General features: G+C 50.7%; 1 protein-coding gene across 2 annotated transcripts; it reads left to right on the top strand.

Moving 5' to 3' along the window:
• The first annotated feature begins 1,717 nt into the window (after positions 1 to 1,717).
• Positions 1,718 to 17,438, top strand: gspt1l (G1 to S phase transition 1, like). Of its 2 annotated transcripts, XM_086185978.1 has the most exons (14): positions 1,718 to 2,179; positions 3,175 to 3,219; positions 9,207 to 9,458; positions 10,376 to 10,409; positions 10,499 to 10,576; positions 11,464 to 11,644; positions 12,845 to 12,999; positions 14,420 to 14,560; positions 14,634 to 14,727; positions 15,087 to 15,167; positions 15,924 to 16,097; positions 16,178 to 16,267; positions 16,526 to 16,694; positions 16,784 to 17,438. In XM_086185978.1, exons 1-14 carry the CDS (start codon positions 1,987 to 1,989, stop codon positions 16,834 to 16,836), a joined length of 1,740 nt encoding a protein of 579 aa, XP_086042104.1. In that variant the 5' UTR covers positions 1,718 to 1,986; the 3' UTR covers positions 16,837 to 17,438. The 2 variants fall into 2 exon arrangements, with proteins under 2 accessions (XP_086042104.1, XP_086042105.1); XM_086185979.1 differs by lacking the exon at positions 3,175 to 3,219 and having other exon boundaries at positions 1,720 to 2,179.
• Positions 17,439 to 17,475: the final 37 nt, after the last annotated feature.

The following is a 17,475-nucleotide window of genomic DNA, read 5'->3' as shown; positions in this document are numbered from 1 at the left end:
AGCGAGCTAACCACGCGTTCACTTGTGGTGGTTCAAGAGCTGCGGCGTGGATGAGGTCTCGTGATGCTGGACCGGCCTCCTCCTCCTGTGTCTTGCTCCTCACCAGGTGTAGAGCTCTCAGCCAATCAGATGGCTGCTAAGGTGCCAGACGACGACGTCGAGGTAGAAGAGTCAGAGAGTCTGTCATTTCTTCTGAGCCAGGTTGTTCCAAGTGTGAACTACAATCACTTAGTTCATTCCTCTGCCACGGTGACCTTTGACCCCTGGACTTGGGCACCTGGGTCCTACCAAAGCCTTCCAGCAGTGATGGGTAGTTGTAGATTTTACTCCACCCAGTACACCAGCTCTCCTCCTCGTGGTGTCTGGGGGTGGAGGCTCTGTGCTGCGTTACGTCGACTCAGCAAAGTAACACCATGACAAAGAGGGAGGCTCACATCTTTACGAATGAGCAAACGACACTCACAGAGGGGACATTTGGACGTTGTGAGGACCCCAGCCAGGTAAGTTACCTGAGTCACCTGTAGAACCACAGGTCACTGCAGCTGGACGCTCTCCCACAGGGATCCACTGGTCCCTCCTCACTGGTCTCCATATATGGAACATCTGGTTGGCAGCCATTGTTGATTACATAACTTCCTGTTGCGAAGGATCAGTGGAAACCAGAATCAGGGACCCTCTGAGGACTGGATCCAGGATCCTGCTCTGAATCAAAAAGGGTAAGCGTGATCACAGGCTGATCCACGTCTGTGATCTCCTTCCTGTCAGCTGATCACGTGTCTCAGTAGTGTGTCAGGCCTCCAGGGGCCCGTGTGACCTCCCTCCCACACCTGGGCCTGCTCCTGGGGGGTCTCCTCCCAGACCTGGACCAGGGTGGGTCAGCTGTGGATGCGTGCAGGTGAAACTCCATGTCAGCTCCTCTGTGTGTCTGCTGGCTGCAGCTGAGCCCAGGCAGGAACTCTTCAATATGACCAAGTTTGACACTGAAACTCCTGCAGTGTTTCTCACGTGACTAAATAAATTCACTCCTTCATTCTCCCAGAGCTGTCGTCATGATTGACGTCATAAACGCTATGGCCTGGTGACTGCAGGGGAAGGAGCGCAGCTCTGACTGCTCTCACCTTGGTCCACAATCTTAACTTCTGAGGCTATTGGGCCATAGTCACCGCACAGAACTGGAACCAGTGGAGGCAGAAAGCTCTGCTGGAAGTTCACGGCCCCAGGCGCTTCCGTTTATGGACAGACTACTTCCTGTGGTGAAACTGGTTACGTTCCTGTGAGCCGCGGTAACGCCTCCGGGAAGATCTAAAACCAGTAAACATTCGGAGTTGCCTGATGACAGGAGCGTCGTGCGGGTCGGTGGGGACCCGCTCCCCGCAGAGACGTCATCACACGCAGAGACGTCAGGTCACGCGCGGTGATGAGTGTCAGCGCTCGTCAGCGTGGAACCCGGCGTTGATGGCGTTGTTGTTCTCATGAGTTTCACTTTGATGTGTCAGGAGGAAGGTTTCAATCCAATGAAGGGAGTTTTATAACAAAGTGAATAAAACTATTCATGAACTTTCTATAAAAAAACGGATCTAATCTGCGGTACCTGAAAGAGCCCAGAACGACTGACCTCGGCGGCGTGTTTCTGGTTCCTGGGAAATGTAGTTCTTTCTATCTGAACCACGTTTCACGCAGGTGTTTTCCGCTTCCGTGTGAGACTTCATATCCCAGAGGTCATCGCGGCTCGCACGTCGACCGAGGGGACGCGTCGCTCACGCGGACTGTCTCCGGGAGTGCTGAGTCGAATATCCTCTCTGGCGTCTCCGCCGTCGCAGATCGGCCGCTTCGTCTCACCTGAGCCGGACACCAAACACTGCACCGTGACCCGGGAGGCGCTGAGTCCGCGCAGGGGAGACCTGAAGGCGGGTTAGGGCTGGACACGGAGCTCGACTAGCAACTGCGCAGCTGAGATCTCACTGTAGTGAAAATCCAAGACCCGCGATGGACCCGAGAGACACTGCCCCTGATTCCTGGGAACAAGAGGACGATGTGGAGGCCACGATCGACGGACAGCTCGAACCCGCATTCACAACCTTAAATGTCAACGCGAAGCCGTTTGTGCCCAATGTGAACGCCGCCGAATTTGTCCCGGCGTTTGCCATGAAAGCACACTCGGAAAATCTCGATTCTGCTGGTAAGTCACGTTGGGGAGCTCCGCGGGCTAACAGTAGCCTAGCTGCTAACCGTAGCCCGTCCCGGGCAGGCGCTAGCTAGCTGGCCAGCTAGCAGACTAGCCTCTCACCAGACACGCGTTCTAGCTAACCAGCGGCTGTGTCGTGTTCTGGGGAAACACGCGGCGTCTGACGCGTCTAACTTCCACCGTGAACCGTACGTGCTGCCAGGTTTTCGTCAGCCCGTGGCTTTAGACGAGATGCGGCACTTTTGAGACTGTCAGAACAGTCGAGCAGACCAACCGGCATTAGCTTGTCACAACTAGCCGGGGAAGCTAGCTAGCTAGCGTGTTCGTGAGCTAGCGAGGTTTCACAATCGAACGCTGAGTGTTCGTCCCGCCCTGTGGGAACTTGGTTAATGCGATTTACACGCGCCGCCGTTCCTCTTCGGTGTAGCCGGGGCTGGACGACGAGCGGCGGCATAAACCAGCCCCGGAATGTCCGTGTTACAGACCAGCTTCGGTCAGTGATTGAAGCGAAGCTCGTCGGTGGAAAGAAATACGTGGTGTTATTCGTGTTTGGCGTGACGTGGATTTTATGACGCACGGCTTGTCTAGAGGGAACCCGACCGTGTCATTGGAGGTTTTCAAGGCCGAACTACGCGAGTGGGCGGTGGAACGCTAGAAGAACCCAGCAGCTAGCACAGGGACCCTGTTCTTTCTCTGGGATCCCATCGGACCTGGGCTGCCAGGGGTCGCTGGTATCATCGCCGGGGTTAGATCGGTCGTTGCGGCCCACAGGAGGTCCACCCTCCCTCCGACAGCCTTGTGTGGCCTCATGGATGTGTAAGCTGTTGATGGAAGCAGGTGAATCAGGTCCTGGACTGTGGTGCTGAGGCGGCCTGTGAGTCTGCAGCCCCCCCCCCCCCACAGTCCCTGGCACCTTCACCTGGCATGTAGCAGAACGTGTCAGTCCCTGCCGTGATGCTGAACTGTAGTGTTCTCATTGTTTGTTTCAGTTGCCGTTGAAAAGGTAACCACCATGGAGGTGTCAGACAGTGCTGGTATGTATGGCCTCGATTGCCCTGTTCTGACCTGGTAGTCAGACTAGTCCTGGGTGGCTCTCAGCCATGGGTGCCAGCGCCCTTAGAGTCCTGTCACGTGATAACCAGGACCGCCATCAGAGGTTCTGGTCCTGAGACACAGTGGGGCACGCGGGTGGTGGTGGGTTATCACCAAAGTAGATCCTGATGGAGATGATGCTGCAGCAGACATCTTTGATTTGGGATGCTGAGGAACAGACCTGGGCTCGCTCTTGGGGATGTCTCCCCCCTGCTTCTTTCTAATAAATGGGAGGAAATGATTGCCAGCTTCTTAGGTCCCCTGACACCCCCTAGCCCCCCCGCGTGCGTGTGGGGGGGTGAAGGTGAACACACCTGTGATTGGATCACATCAGGGTGGATCCTGATCAGTTATGAACAGGGTCCTTGGTCCTGGTCTGGCGGTCCTCCCAGAACCCAGTAACACAGCCTGTTGTGGCTGTTTCATACCATAAGTGACCAAGACCCAACGCGGATTGGGTTTCGTCTGAAGGCTCCTCTCCTCCTCCTCGGCTGTGCTGCCTTCATGTATCCCACTCTTCGTTGTGTGCCGCAGGGTGTCCTCATTGGGCAACACTGAACTGGGTGTTTGTCTCTGAACCAAAGGGGTAGTGTGTTTTGTGGTAGATAGCATCAGTTGGTCTCAGGCTGTCAGGGGCTGTTGCGTTATCACTTCAAACAAGCTTGGTTGAGCTTGTGGAGGGTCTCTGAGTGAACACACACACTTGGAAGTCAGCTGCTGTGAACTGATAAATCTTTGTCCTCCGACAATGTGATGAGTGTAAACTGTGTACTGCTTGCAGTCAGACGTCGTCTATGCGGTCACCTCCATGGACACTTGCTGTTTTTATTTTTAATATTTCGTCTGTAAGCGAGAGTCGTGGGAGAATTAGAAACGTCATGGCAGTATAGATAAGCCTCAAGCCCCCGATGACCGCAGCAGCCGACGGGCTGGTGTTGGCTGGAGCTCTGGTCAGTGGCTCGGAGGAAGTGAGAGTACCAGGACCAGCGTGTCCTCTGCAGGTCAGCGTGCTGGGGGATATTTCAGTGTCCCTGACAAGACACTGAGTGTTGATTTGGCTTTGAAACAGTTAATAGGCAGATTATATAAAGAACTACATAATCAAGGCACATAGGTTTATATATTTTTATTGATAGTGTTTTCATTCATGCCATCCCATCAATAGAATCACATGTATGACACAAACAAAATATGTGCATGTTTCACTTGAGGACATCCCTCAGTTTGAGGTTGAAGTATTCTGAGCTTAAACAAAACTACGCATGAACGTTGGATCACCTGATGCTCCTCCAAAAGTTAAATATCTGTTTCAAAACAAGTAGAATTTTAAAAAGTGTTAAGCTGAACGACACGACCATGACCCATGCGACTCGTCTTCATTCTACTTTTTCCACTTCTCCGCAGCAGAGACGTCTGAAGCTGCCGGCCTGATATCAGAGATGCAAAGTTTTGTGACCTTCTTCCTTGACTTTGCGCCGCTGTTGAGTTGTGGTTCTGCAGAGACAACCCTCTGTCTGCTGGCACGCTGCTGACTGGGATCGTGTAGGCCAGCTTGGTCATCTCAGGATAGAAATGAGAGCCTCCACAACTCCAGAGGGCTGTCATCACAGTGATGGCCTCTCATCATGGACGTCTGTGGCATCATTTCAGCCTATTTTTATAGAATTCTCATGGTGCTTAGAGGCAGTTATTTGAACTGGATGCTATGACAGGAGGGGGTTAAATTTGCTGATCTGAGTAAAGTTTCCTGGTCAACATCTGGATGTTCTTTAGTAAGAGTCGCTGACAGAAAAGGCGTAAAAACCAGGCAGGGTCGGAGAGCCCCTCCCCGGCTCAGTCCTTGTTGGTGACTGCCCACATTGCTCCGCCACCCTCTGACCTCCAACAAAGCTCTTCAGTCTCTCGAGGTATTGTCAAGGCAGTCAGACTCGCACCTTTACTCGCTGCTTGACCGGACCAGGACTCGTCTCCAAGCGTCAGCGGTGCTGCCACTGTTCGCGGTGCTGGTCAGTCTAGCGGGACACTCGCTACTTTCAAAGCTTCAACCACAATTTCAAGGATTTAGGGCATTGTTTTGTTCCCTACCCTCAGAGATCAGTTGTATTTCACTGGTTTGTTTCAGCTACCAGTTGTTCAGGAGTTGACAAGTTACAGCTGGTGTAGTCTCTCGTAGCCATGACTCATGGTGGGCGGGGCTAAGCCCTGGACACAGCATGCCTCCCGGGTTACAGAACCATGTTCTCTTAGGTGAACTTCTTCGTATTCATTGTGTCTCTACAACTCTTCTCCGAAGCGTTAGTGCTGGCCTCCCTCATCGTACGATCCAGATCGCTGAGAGCAGGTGTAGGTGGCTGGCCGCTGGGCCACGGTTTTTCATATGGGGGCTCTGAAAACAGCAGCAAGGGATAAGTAAGGAAATGTTGGCTGAAATCATCACCTGATCTGCTGCCGACAGGGCTCTGTTGGGAGGTGGGTTCTGGACTCCTGTGGACAAACATACTTTGCTGTCTCATAATAAAAGGGAACTTTCATGATGCAGAGTTGAGAGGAAATGAAGTGTTCATCCAGTTCCTGAAGCCCTTGTGACAGCTGTGGATCAGCCTACTCTAACCCAACAGGACTGACTCAAGACCAGTGGGTCTTCAGTGAAGGACGTACCTGCACACAGGCAGCTCTGTTGTCATGGAAATACTTATTCCTGCCGGGCTGGGCTGATCCACCGAGTAAAGCCAGAACCTGACTGGAAAGGTTTTCTTAGTGCTCTTTTCCACTGGCTCCCTTTGGCTCGACTCAGTTTGGCCATGTTCCACTGCCCCCAACACGGTACTAACCATTACCATTTTGGTCCCTGCTCTGCTGGGGTTCCAAGCGAGTCAAGCAGGGACTAACATGTGACGTGAACACATAGCGGGGCTCTGATTGGGTAACTTACCCATTATGTGGTCTACTTCCTATCCTCCTGACCTCGATGGAATCCTGGTCTTGGCTCGGTGAAGTCTCTTATTCTTTTCTTGGGGGTTCTGTTTGGTGCTTGAAGCCTCGTCTGTCTGTCCTCCCTCACTTTTAGTTTAAGAAAAAAACCCTGACGAGCAGCAGGCGTCACGCCGCCTCCATGTCCTCCACTGTTGTTGTTGTGTCGTACACAAATGACGCCGGGGAACTCATGGCCGCTGAGTCCACCCACGCTGACGTGGTACCGGTGCTAGTGGGAACGCACCTGTACTGAGCCTCACCGACCCGAACCTGTGGAAACACGCCCTTAAATGCCCCGCCTCCACTTACCTGAGTTCAGCCCCAGGTCCATCTCAAATGAACAAAGTCAGTGGAAAGTTTAACACGGCCTCAGTGCCTGCTGGTGCCTGAATGTTTGCTACCCTGTTTTACTAATAGTTGGTGGTGTTTGATCATGTGTATTTTTAGGGGTCCAAGCGTGAGTGGGCTGTCGAGCCGCCGCGTCAAGGCAGTTTCATCTTTCGGACACCATGGTGAACTGCCCCACAGGACCATTTCACAGCACAGAGCAGTCGACACTGTACGTCTTGGTTTGGAGAAGCGATGTAGCTTTGTAGAGCCTGTACCAGCTGACTGAGATCAGAGCACCTTTCATAAAGTTATCCGTACAACTTTGATAGTCCTGAAGCTGCTCAAGTTGCTTGGGTGGTAGTTGTACAGTGGGCCTCCAGGTCTACTTGGATACCCTCCACTGGGTGCTGGGTTCAGCATGAGCAGGGCTTGGGCCCTTCTTTGCAGGTCTAGTTGGACCTCAGGTACTGAATTGTTACCAACAGCTGAACTGTCATTGTACTTGAGTCCTGCTGCTTAAAGCAAACTAGCAGTCAAAGGGTCTGGTGGTCGCTGATGTTCCATCGATGTTGGCCACCGCTGAGAGAGTTTCTCTCCACACAGCATTTATCCCAGAGAGTACAGAGGTCGCTGATCGTGATCTACGAGTATCGGCCTTCTTCTTGTCTGGCTGAAGTCAAGCTCAGGAACAGGGTTCTAGTTCAGTGAGGTGGTCACGGTCTTGCTGTTCTCATAAGTGGGACAATGTGGTGAATGTGATGGGTATTTCTGCCTTATTCATCGAAGGGTTCGGAGGAGAAAGTGTGTGAGCGTGGATCCCCCCCCCTCGAATTATGAGTGGTGGTGAGCAGCAGATATGGAACGTCTGGACTCTGATGTGTTCCATGCTGCTGGCTCAGACCTAGACACTCTCCAGGTTGAGCTTTGGTCTTCAAGTGTTACGATGATGGGACTTTTCATGGGTGCTGTTGGGGTCTTGGCATGTTTCTCCTGCAGACAAGCCCCACCGTGTACTGACAGACATGCACAGATATCAAGACGAGCCAAGGAGCTCACATAATTCAGACTTTCAGATTGAGTGAATATTTTGAAGCCATGACCCATCCTCAGGGAATGGCAGGAGAGTATTCTAGCCAAGTGTGGCTCCAGCACCCAACTATGGCTGGTCTGTCAGAATGCAGCTGTGGTGAATGGCTGGATTGAGTGACATCCCTACACATGGCAGTGTGAGGGGCGTCTAAACAGGTCGGCTATGTTTGAAAGAAGCAGGGCGGCTCACGTAGAACCAGAATGTGTTCTCTGCAGTAGTGATGAACTGTGTGGGAGGCTGCGTGTCAGCACGCCGTCATTGTTTCCTATTTTGTCTCCGTCTTCAGTTGCGAGCGTTCATGGCTGCTGCTGTCGCGCCCGCTGCTGGTTGGAGAGACGAGTAAAGGGTGAAGCAGCACGGTGCTGCCTCACCTCTGATTCTCTCTAACTGCAACTGTTTTTGCTCCTTTTGTTCAGATCCTGGCGTTTCATCATGGCTCACGTGCCTGAATGGAGCATTTTACCATCTTTGCAACGGTAGACTTGGGTGAACATTGTGTTCTGCAGTCGTGCTGCAACAGACCACCCCCACGGTTCCACACGCGTATGAGCCGCCGATCAATTGCTGTGTTTGCGTGTGAAACTCAGTGGATTTCTTGGCTGATTGTTTTGCCCGTTATTTGTAGTACTCCACCTCATACTTATCTGCTTCTCAGTGAGAATGTAGGTTCCATTTGAGGGTTTAGGAGCCGTTTTCCAGGCTGTTGTGTGAAGCGATAGGAGATATTGTGTGTATTAATGCTCCAAGGGGGTGAGAAAGGGCTCATTCAGAGCAAGTTGGCCGTGGCGTCAACGTATCGCCCGTCTGTGGCAGCATGCTGGGACGCGATGTGATTCAGCCACTCTATCAGTGTCGCACGGGTGTTTGATTGTAGGCCAACAAAGAGTCATAATGGCGGAGTCAGCTTTATGCGACTATTGTGAAGTCGGTGTAGAAGTGCCTTGTGTGGGGACTTGCTGTCAGTGCTGCTATGGGTGTGCTACCAGTAGGGTGGTAAATGGAGAGGTTCCAAATATTCCACATCTACACAAACCAAGAAAATCTCACTCCGTTGAAATGAGAAATTCTCAAACAGCCAGAGACGAACAACAAAGCCATTTGTTGACTAATTTTGCTTATTATAGTCATTTATATTATTTTTATTATCATATTATTACTATTTATATTATCATATTATTACTATTTATATTATCATATTATTATTATTTATATTATCATATTATTATTATTTATATTATATTATGGTATTGTTATGGTATTTATATAATTTTATCATATTATTATTGTTATTATTATTATTATTATTATTATTATCATAGTCATTTGAGCTTGCTTGAGTGTGCCAGTTCACATGCGTTGTCCTTTTGAAGGCTCCATTGTTGCCCATTAAAAAAGTCATTTCAGTCAACATCCTTGTCACCAAAGGTGGGGCTCCGTACAGGTGACACTGACGGCTGTGTTCCTACTCTGTTGTTGCGGTTAACCATGTCTTCCCTGCAGAGGTGGAAAGAGTGTAATTAATGTGTGTTTGTGCAGCTCCAGTGGAGAACGGTGACACAGAGATGACCACAGAGGAGCCATGGGACCAGAAAGAAGCTGAGCCTAATGAGGAAGAGCCAGGAGGCGGGTCCTGTGGGGACGGGGGGCCAGAGGAGGCAGCGACAACAGAGGAGATGGCCCCTGAGATGATGGAGGAGGAGGAGGAGATGCCGGTGCCCAAGGTTCCTCCCACACAGCCAGACGCCCCCAAGAAAGAACACATCAATGTTGTCTTCATCGGTCACGTAGGTCAGTGCTAACCTAAACACTGCCGGAGGTAATATCAGCCGCCATTGCTGCTGTTGGCCACGCTCGAGTCCATCAGAGAGATCGGGGCACATTGACAGGGATGTTGCCATTTCCTTTACTTGTAGTGCTGTGTTGTGCTTTTATGCATCGTTGGCTGTTAAGGACATTGCGTGCATGCGTGCGCGGTGACAAAATGAGCCGCCGTCGCCAACTGTTCATCCTGAAAGCTGAACGGGATGTTTCAGAGAGCCCAGCGTGGCAGCCGGCCTGCAGACACTGCGAAGCTCCTCTGTATAAGACGTTTGAAACCCTCCGAGCTGAGAGATCCAACTTGACGACGCATCTCGCCTACAACTTGCCTCTTGGGTCCAAACCATATGAGATTTTTTAGCCCAAAAAAGATTTCAGAGCAGTAAAACAATCAGTGGTTACTGCTAAGTGGCGCTGATTGGTGCGTCTCAGTGCTGAGAACGGAGTCTGTCGGTGGTCGTCGTGCTCCAGTTCTGTACTGATAGGATGATGGGAAGGTGGAAGGACACAAGTGACCAAATAACTCACTTTATTAAGAAATATGTCATCGTCATACATGCCTTTTTAAATAAACGTCAAAATAAAGTTGAAAGGCAAGTATGGTGGAGGTGCGAAGCGCCCCCTGTTGGACACACCATTCCACCATCGTTAATCACAATCAGCCTTGTTTTCTGCATTTAATGTGCTGGGGAAGGACAAATGGATGCTGATTTGATACATGAGTTTATCGGACAGGCTAACCTGCAACATCACGACTCCTCAGGGATACCTTGTTATTCAGTTCATGTTTCGTTCATATGTCAGATGACATGTTAATCACATGTTACATGTTAATGACACACTCCACATGGCCTCTAAACCTGCCCTCACCTGTGCTTCCCCCTCAGATGCTGGCAAGTCCACCATTGGAGGACAAATCATGTAAGTGGACGTCAGTTGCTCTCAGAGGAGAGATCAGTTACTGGAGCAGTCCTTTGACGTGCTCCTGTTGTTCTCCTCCTCACGAACAGGTACCTAACGGGCATGGTAGACAAGAGAACCTTAGAGAAATATGAAAGAGAAGCAAAGGAGAAGAACCGGGAAACCTGGTGAGTGGAGCTGTTGAATTTCTCTTCCTAAAAGACTGAAAGCTGCTCTGTGGTGCCTGAATTCACAGTGTTGATGGCTCGTGATCATCTGGGTATTCATCCTGTGGGACACTTGCTCTTGTCAGTAAGCAGACGGCGCCGCCCTGCTGGTCACTTGTAGATCTTAGAGGGCACGTTGATGATTCCATCCATCCACTGTTGTCCGCTTATTCCTGTCAAGGGTCGCGGGGGGGGGGGGGGCTATCCCAGTGGCTACAGGTGAGAGGTGGGGTTCCCCCTGGACAGGTCGCCAGTCCATCACAGGGCCAACACAGAGAGACGAACAGACATTCACGCCTACGGTCAATTTAGAGTCTGGATTAACCTGGTCCCTCTTGATGTCTTTGGACTGTGGGAGGAAGCTGGAGTACCAGAGAGAACCCAGCAGGAACAGGGAGAACATGGAGACTCACACAGAAAGACCCCGTGCTGCAGCCGGGGCTCCACTCACAACCTTCTTGCTGGGGGGCCACAGGGAGGACCACTGCTCCACTGTTGATGATTCCACTGACTGGAAATCGTCCTGCTAACCAATCATTTCAGTCCATTTGATCAGAGATGCTGGAGACACTTGCTGACTCCACGCACTCTTGGTGAGTTTCTACTGTGGTTGTTCAGGGAACATGGAAACTGGAACGGATGCTTCCAAAAAGGTCAACGTAGTATTTTGCAGTTGTGAGTCTTTTCCTGTGTACTTTCAGGTGGATTCAGTACATCTTGTGCCCTCGTTAGTGGTGTTGTGAGCGGATATTCAGGCTGTAAACCCAAGCTTTCACTCTGGACATGTCGGTGTGTGTTTTGACAAGACGGACAGCTCATTGAGAGGATTTTGCACGTGTGTCTCTCAGGTATCTGTCTTGGGCTTTGGACACCAATCAAGAGGAGAGGGACAAAGGCAAGACGGTGGAAGTGGGCCGAGCATACTTCGAGACAGACAAAAAGCACTTTACCATCCTTGACGCTCCGGGCCACAAGAGCTTTGTGCCCAACATGATTGGAGGGGCATCCCAAGCAGACCTGGCTGTTCTGGTGAGTCTTCCACCTGGTGTTCCCCGTGTACAGGGAAGGTTCTCACCAGACAGCAAAAAACTCCTTGAACTGCATTTATTTGTTCGACACTTGAATAAAACTTGAATCAGGAAATGTCTCCAGCACTGATAGGAAGTGAAAGTGTTGATCTTTTTCAACATCTGTGAACGCTTTAATGGCCGCCTCCAGAAACGGACTGAAGGTGAGCAAATGAGCTGAGGGAAGGCCAGAGGTGAAACCTCAGATTCCTGCCGTCCCTGGGTTTCGGCATCCGTCACGTGACATTCGACTCATTCTGCTCCTCTTGTCTAAGCGCTGCAGTAAATACCGCAGCTGGAATAGAACACATTCATTTGCTCTCCCATTTTTTCACGAGGTGTTGGTTTTATTCTGATGTCGTAAATAACAATTTATCAGGACATTGCAGAATCTTGAACAGATTTTTAGTCTAGAAATGTAAAGCAGCTTTGAGGTTCAAAGAAGCAATTTTTGGTTTAATCTTTTGCCCCAAGAAATCAAAAACTTCCAAACTGCGATGCCAGTAGGGTAATAAGTCAGCTGCCGTCTGCCCATCACAGATATTTCATACTGGCATCGATGTGTCCTCATTTGTGCTGATGATAAAAACAAACAAATTTTACAGCAGATAAAATGCAGAAATCGGTGTTGCTGGCGATTATGATGTAACTAGTGCGTCCAGCAGAGGGCGCTCCAGCACCTCCGCCCTGTTTACTGTGCTGTTCTATTTGTTCTTTATTTAAAAGGTCATGTGTGACGATGAGTAATATTTTCAGTAAAGTAAGTTGTTGAAGAAAGTAGCCTTTGACCTGCTCAACAGTCACGTCGGTGCCTCAATGGAGTTTTCCAGTCCTGCAGTAAACCCACTGGATCAGCTGCATATAGCTGCAATCTGGGACTTGGTATTTTTCGTTTTCTGCTCTAAAAATCGATATGGCGCTCAATATTCCCGTATTGGTGGGGCCCTACTCTGGTTCTGTTACTTGGTCATGTTTGTGTCGAGTTCAGGTTTAATAACCAAAGCCCAGATCTGCCCCCTCTTCCTGGGGACTGAGTATGAATCAGCATTAGAACAATCCTCTACATCAGAGGCAGTATCGTGTCCAGAGTTTCGGTTTCCTTTGAGTCATTTTTAGATCTGCTCTCCAGAAGTCACTGACAGAGGGAATGTGCTGGTTTCAGGTGATCTCTGCCAGGAAAGGAGAGTTTGAAACTGGTTTTGAGAAGGGTGGACAGACGCGGGAGCACGCCATGTTGGCTAAAACAGCTGGCGTCAAGCACCTGATTGTTCTGGTGAATAAAATGGACGACCCCACAGTCAACTGGAGCCTAGAGAGGTGAGTAGATGACCAGGATGATCAAACAGGAACGTGCCAGAACCCTCCCTTCTATGCGTATTGACTGTTGGTCACATGAAGTCATTCTGGCCTGAGGTCCCGTGACAGGAACAGGTCCTCCTGCTGTTCGCTGTTGTCAGAGGGTCAGGGTCATCACATGAAGGAATGTGGTACAGCGTAGAGGCGTTTGAGCCGCTGGAGGAAGCACTGCTCAGTCAGCATAGACGCCATCTTGACTCTGATGTAGACAGGTTCCTGAGCCTCATGGCAGATGATGGCAGCGCTACTGGAACTGTAGGAGGTCTCTGTGTTCTGCCAGTGACCCGGTTCCCATGCTGGTCTCATGCTGTTGTGTTCTGGGCCAACCCGAGCTGACGGTCAGACAACAGGAAGTGTCACTGTCCTCTGTGGCAGGGAGATGCCAGTCAGGGGCTCAGGCCTCAGGAGGCCCTGAACTCAGCAGTCTGCCTTCATGGTGGCTTGTGGGTTCTCCTGGTTTAAGACGGCTGTATGCACAGTGGGCCCTGACTGTGCCAGGAGAAGTGATTGCTGGTCAGATTAGACAATGAGCTGTCAAAAACCAGTTGTCGCAAAACCCCTGACGTCTGTTGGACTGCTGCTAATTAATGTTTTCAATAAACCAACTATCTTACAGATAAATCAACATAAATGTTAAGAACTCTCCAAAACCATCTGAGAAGTTGGATTCATGTAAAACTGCACACGTAACCCACTGGTCACATGTTGGAGTGCAGAGCCATAGGAGCGACTGGAGGACAGAGGTGCAGCAGGGGGGGGTCCTCGTGGGCCGGCTCAGGCATGAAGGAGCCATCAATGTTCCTCTGTCCTGAGCGCCTCGTCCATTTGTAACAGAGAGCTACAAAACCAGAGGCTCTAAAGATAAAAAGCAGGACAACACCAAAGGAGGAGTGGCTTTTTCATCCAGAATGTGTGACCTGTTCATGCGCTGGGACGCGCCGTCAGGGCTCTGTTGGGAAGCCCTGTTAGTCTTTGAAAAACATGTTTGCACCTCAGTCGTGGTGATTCTAGCTGATTGCAGTCACGCCGTAATTCAGAGTGTTGGGCAGAATTAACATTCTGTCGATGTTCACACTTGAATCTAAAACACTGAAATGGTGATGTGACGTTTGCGGGAACGTGCGATGCCCCTCGACTTTGAACAGCATCACGAATCTGCTGGGAGATCCCCGCAGCACCGCAGTACTTCACCTGCTGTGGTATTAAAACACGCTAGGCCTTTAATCACTATGGCACTGGGCCCAATCGTGATTTTGATGTGGTGATCAACCCTTGGTGGCTCGAACAGGAAACGATGCAGACTCCCACTCTGGGTTTGAGCAAGTGTCAGCATGTACTGCGTGTTTGGATCCTTGACGACTCCTCCTGTGTTCCTGCTCAGGTATGAAGAGTGTAAGGAAAAACTAGTGCCATTTTTGAAGAAGGTGGGCTTCAACCCCAAGAAAGACATTCACTTCATGCCATGCTCCGGGCTGACGGGCGCCAACCTGAAGGAGCCCACTGACATGTGCTCCTGGTACACGTAAGTCCCTCCAGCCCCAACACTCACATCCAGCTGCTTGGCTCCTCTAACTCCATTTTTCATGTCCTTGCAGAGGTTTACCATTCATTCCACACTTGGACAGTTTGCCAAATTTAAACAGATCAAGCGACGGACCGGTCAGATTGCCCATCGTCGATAAATACAAGGTAAGACTCTTCTCTCCACGTCTCACTGGCCAGCGGCAGAAATGACCTTGGGTGTTGACGTGTTGATTTTGTTACAAGCTCATCAGCAACAACATCATTCACGAGTCCACCTGTTCCATGAAAGTCTGACATGATTCTGCTCTCCACCCGGGAAGTATCGGCCCATTAGCTTGCTGCATGCTCCCAGTCCACCAGCTCGTTGTTGGCGGCGTGCCGTGGCCCCTCAGAGCACCACCTGTGTTCTAACACAAGAACCAAGCCAACCAGCAGCTAGCTTGAACGCCACACTCCTCGTTCAGTAGAAAAATGATGTTTTCATCTGTGGCGTTGATTCCCTCTTGTTGCCGTCTCATCTTCAGGACATGGGAACTGTGGTTTTGGGCAAACTGGAATCCGGCTCCATCAGTAAAGCACAGCAGCTGGTCATGATGCCAAACAGGGTAAGATGTTCCCCAGGTTTCCTTTCTCCTTCCAGCTGAACCCCAGAGCTGAGACAAACATGTGACTAGAAGCTGCCCTGACGAGAGCCTGTTACCAGCCACAGGCTGCAGAGTTCAGCTGTTCCGACGCCACCGGGCGTCGTCTTCACAGCGTAGCTCTCTTACTACCAAGACGCCATGTTACCTCGGATCATCAGTTGACCACCATCTTTGTAAATGTGTGGCGGTTATTCTATCTTCTTGGTTCCTCTTCTGACGCCCTCAGACTCGGTCAGGTAGCGACTCTTTGTCCCAGAGTTGAGCAGTGAGCTCAGCTGGATGACGTCTCCTCAAATACAGGGGCAAGGTGGTAGAGTGGTTTCCCTCCTTTTATTCCACAAGCTGAAAGAGTGGCCAGGTGAGAACCCCGCCAACTTCTCACACTGCCGCATCAAACCTGCACAGATAAGTTGCCAATCACAGCATGAAGGGTCAGTCAGGAAATGAGGTGTTATTACCCAACCCTAAAGCACAGGGGCGGCCATTGTTGTTCAATGGACAGTCGTGCTGTTGTGACAAGCCACGCCCCTCTCTCCTCAGAGGACCCTGACTGGTCTGGTTTGGACACAGACATGGGTTGAAGCCTGACCAGAGGGTTCCTGGCAGGCCTGCTTAGGGACTGGTGTGAATGTAGCTGGTCAGAGGTGAACCAGACCTGATGAGGACGTGTGACGTGGCAGCAGAGCTCTGCTGACGCTGGTGTTTGTCCTGCTGCAGCACGTGGTGGAGGTGTTGAGCCTCTTGTCCGATGATGTGGAGACGGACGACGCTGGACCAGGGGAAAACCTCAAACTGAGGCTGAAGGGCATCGAGGAGGAGGAGATTCTGCCGGGCTTCATCCTCTGTAATGCTGAGAACCTCTGCCACTCAGGGCGCACCTTCGACGCCCAGGTCAGTCCACCCAACGGTTAACCACACCTCCCTTTGGTCCCAACCACAAATAACCTGTGCGCTGTCATTGCTCCTCTCAGATCGTCATCATTGAACACAAATCCATCATCTGTCCTGGGTACAATGCAGTTCTTCACATTCACACCTGCATCGAGGAAGTGCAGATCACGGTAACACACCCTCAACACTGGCCTGTTGGACCTGCTCACACCCAGACCCCTGGATTAGGTTAGGGTCAGGCGACAGGGGTCAGGCGACAGGGGTCAGGCGACAGGGGTCAGGCGACAGGGGTCAGGCAGTCAGCTGAGATTGTTGGGTTTAGGTTGAGGGGCTGAGGAATGCAATATGTCAATGAGGGTCCTCACAAAGATATAAGCACAAGAGTGTGTGTGTGTCTGCCTGCTGATGGGGGTCTGCTCACTCTGCAGGCCTTAATCTGTCTGGTAGACAAGAAGACAGGGGAGAAGAGCAAGACACGACCACGGTTCGTCAAACAGGACCAGGTGTGCATCGCACGTCTGCGCACCGCAGGAACCATTTGCCTCGAGACCTTTAAAGATTTTCCTCAGATGGGACGGTTTACCTTACGGGACGAAGGTAGGGGACACCTGCAGGCGTTAGCTGACCTGGGAAAGTGGTCTTTGTATTTGTTGCTGTTTTAAGCAGCGCGCGTGTGTGTGTCTCAGGTAAGACCATCGCCATCGGTAAGGTGCTGAAACTGGTCGCTGAGCGGGACTGAATAAGACGGAGCTGCCTGGAAGTCCGAGTCAGAAGGAATGGGTGGAGCTCAGTCATAACCCGCCCACACTGTTGTCAGCGGCGATGGCACCTCCCTCTCACGCCCCCCCCTGCGTGCCGAAGATCAGCTTCAGAAACAACTTCCGAGATCAAGAAAAACCTGTTTTTAAAGCAAATGACAAACCAAGAAGTCCACACGAGTCAGCTTTCTCATATTGAGAGCTCAGCTATGCCATTTCTGGGTTAGCCCCGCCTCCTCCACCTCCCCTCCCCCAGTCTGGTCTTCTCATGACATCACGACACGATTCTTTTTCTTTCTTTTTTTTCTAGTTTTGTTTCCATAAATGACGTTGACAAATGGCAGAAGTTATATCTGTAAGCAGATGTGGACCAGAGTTTTGCTGCTTGGAGGATACAAATGATTCCAGAAGTAAATTGCAACTGAAAAAAGGACTTCAATTGAAACCAGATGTTGATCTTGGGTGTTCATGTCTCCCGTCGCTTCTACCCACTTTTGGTTTCTCATGTGGCGTTCTGGCGGTGTGCTTGAGCGTGGTCAGATCATATTAAAACAACTATGACAATAAAATATTAAATTGGGAAGGAGAACGCGTGTTCATTTCAGGAACAAAGTCCTCAG

This window comes from Aulostomus chinensis, chromosome 18 (genome assembly GCF_037954235.1).
Source record: "Aulostomus chinensis isolate RoL2024-O1b breed Wild chromosome 18, RoL_Achi_v1.0, whole genome shotgun sequence".
Lineage (NCBI taxonomy): Eukaryota > Metazoa > Chordata > Actinopteri > Syngnathiformes > Aulostomidae > Aulostomus > Aulostomus chinensis.
The sequence above is the reverse complement of the archived record's forward strand: the minus strand, read 5'-3'. Positions and strand labels throughout refer to the sequence as shown.

What these genes read in the sequence shown, in the direction of transcription:
- gspt1l (XM_086185978.1), top strand. Translation starts at nt 1,987, where the DNA reads ATGGACCCGAGAGACACTGCCCCTGATTCCTGGGAACAAGAGGACGAT. An exon ending in GAGAAGAACCGGGAAACCTG is followed by an intron (nt 10,577 to 11,463) that starts GTGAGTGGAGCT and finishes TGTGTCTCTCAG; the next exon opens with GTATCTGTCTTGGGCTTTGG. An exon ending in GTCAACTGGAGCCTAGAGAG is followed by an intron (nt 13,000 to 14,419) that starts GTGAGTAGATGA and finishes GTTCCTGCTCAG; the next exon opens with GTATGAAGAGTGTAAGGAAA.